This window comes from Juglans microcarpa x Juglans regia, chromosome 7D (assembly GCF_004785595.1).
Source record: "Juglans microcarpa x Juglans regia isolate MS1-56 chromosome 7D, Jm3101_v1.0, whole genome shotgun sequence".
In the NCBI taxonomy this organism is placed as follows: Eukaryota; Viridiplantae; Streptophyta; class Magnoliopsida; order Fagales; family Juglandaceae; genus Juglans; species Juglans microcarpa x Juglans regia.
The window spans coordinates 13,852,815-13,853,416 of NC_054606.1; the positions used below are offsets into that span (position 1 = coordinate 13,852,815).

The 602-nt window shown below is 43.5% G+C and overlaps 1 protein-coding gene across 1 annotated transcript; it reads left to right on the forward strand.

The window, feature by feature from the left end:
• On the forward strand, nucleotides 1-602 carry LOC121238344 (auxin-responsive protein SAUR50). Its single transcript, XM_041135182.1, has one exon. The coding sequence runs from the start codon at nucleotides 64-66 to the stop codon at nucleotides 487-489; it is 426 nt and encodes a 141-aa protein (XP_040991116.1). The 5' UTR covers nucleotides 1-63; the 3' UTR covers nucleotides 490-602.

Here is a 602-nt window from a genome sequence, read left to right on the forward strand (position 1 = left end):
CACAAAGGAAGCAGAAAATTAGAGAAAAGCATAAAACTGACGCTAGGAAGCAGATAATTAGTCATGGCAGCTAAGCCCAGAACCAATGGCAAGAAGAAGAATGGCATTGTCAAGCTCAAGATAGTGGTGGAAAAGCTCCAAAGGAGTCTTTCATTGGTTAAGAAATCAAGTTCCAACTGTGACAAGTACGACATTAATAGTGACATGCCTGTGCCAGAAGACGTGAAGGAAGGACATTTTGTGGTGAATGCAGTGGAGGGGGACGAACCAAGGAGATTTGTGGTACCCTTAAGCTACTTGACACACCCAACTTTTGTAAGGCTCTTGGAGAAGGCAGCCGAGGAATACGGTTTTGATCACGAAGGTGCACTTACTGTTCCTTGTCGGCCAAGTGAGCTTGAGAGAATATTGGCGGAGCAATGGCAAGAACAGGCGGAGGGAGGCTCAGATCATCACGATCATGTTGGAGTAGTTCATTGGGGATCTTGAAAAACCATGGTGCAAACCTATTCAAACCCGATCGAATAAGCTGCATGCATGCATGTTGTAATAGCTTAATGATCCTTCATTTACTAAGTTGTAAAAGCTTTTTAATTCACTTT

Excerpts from the sequence above, each read along its gene's own strand:
- LOC121238344 (XM_041135182.1), top strand. The coding sequence starts at position 64 with ATGGCAGCTAAGCCCAGAACCAATGGCAAGAAGAAGAATGGCATTGTC.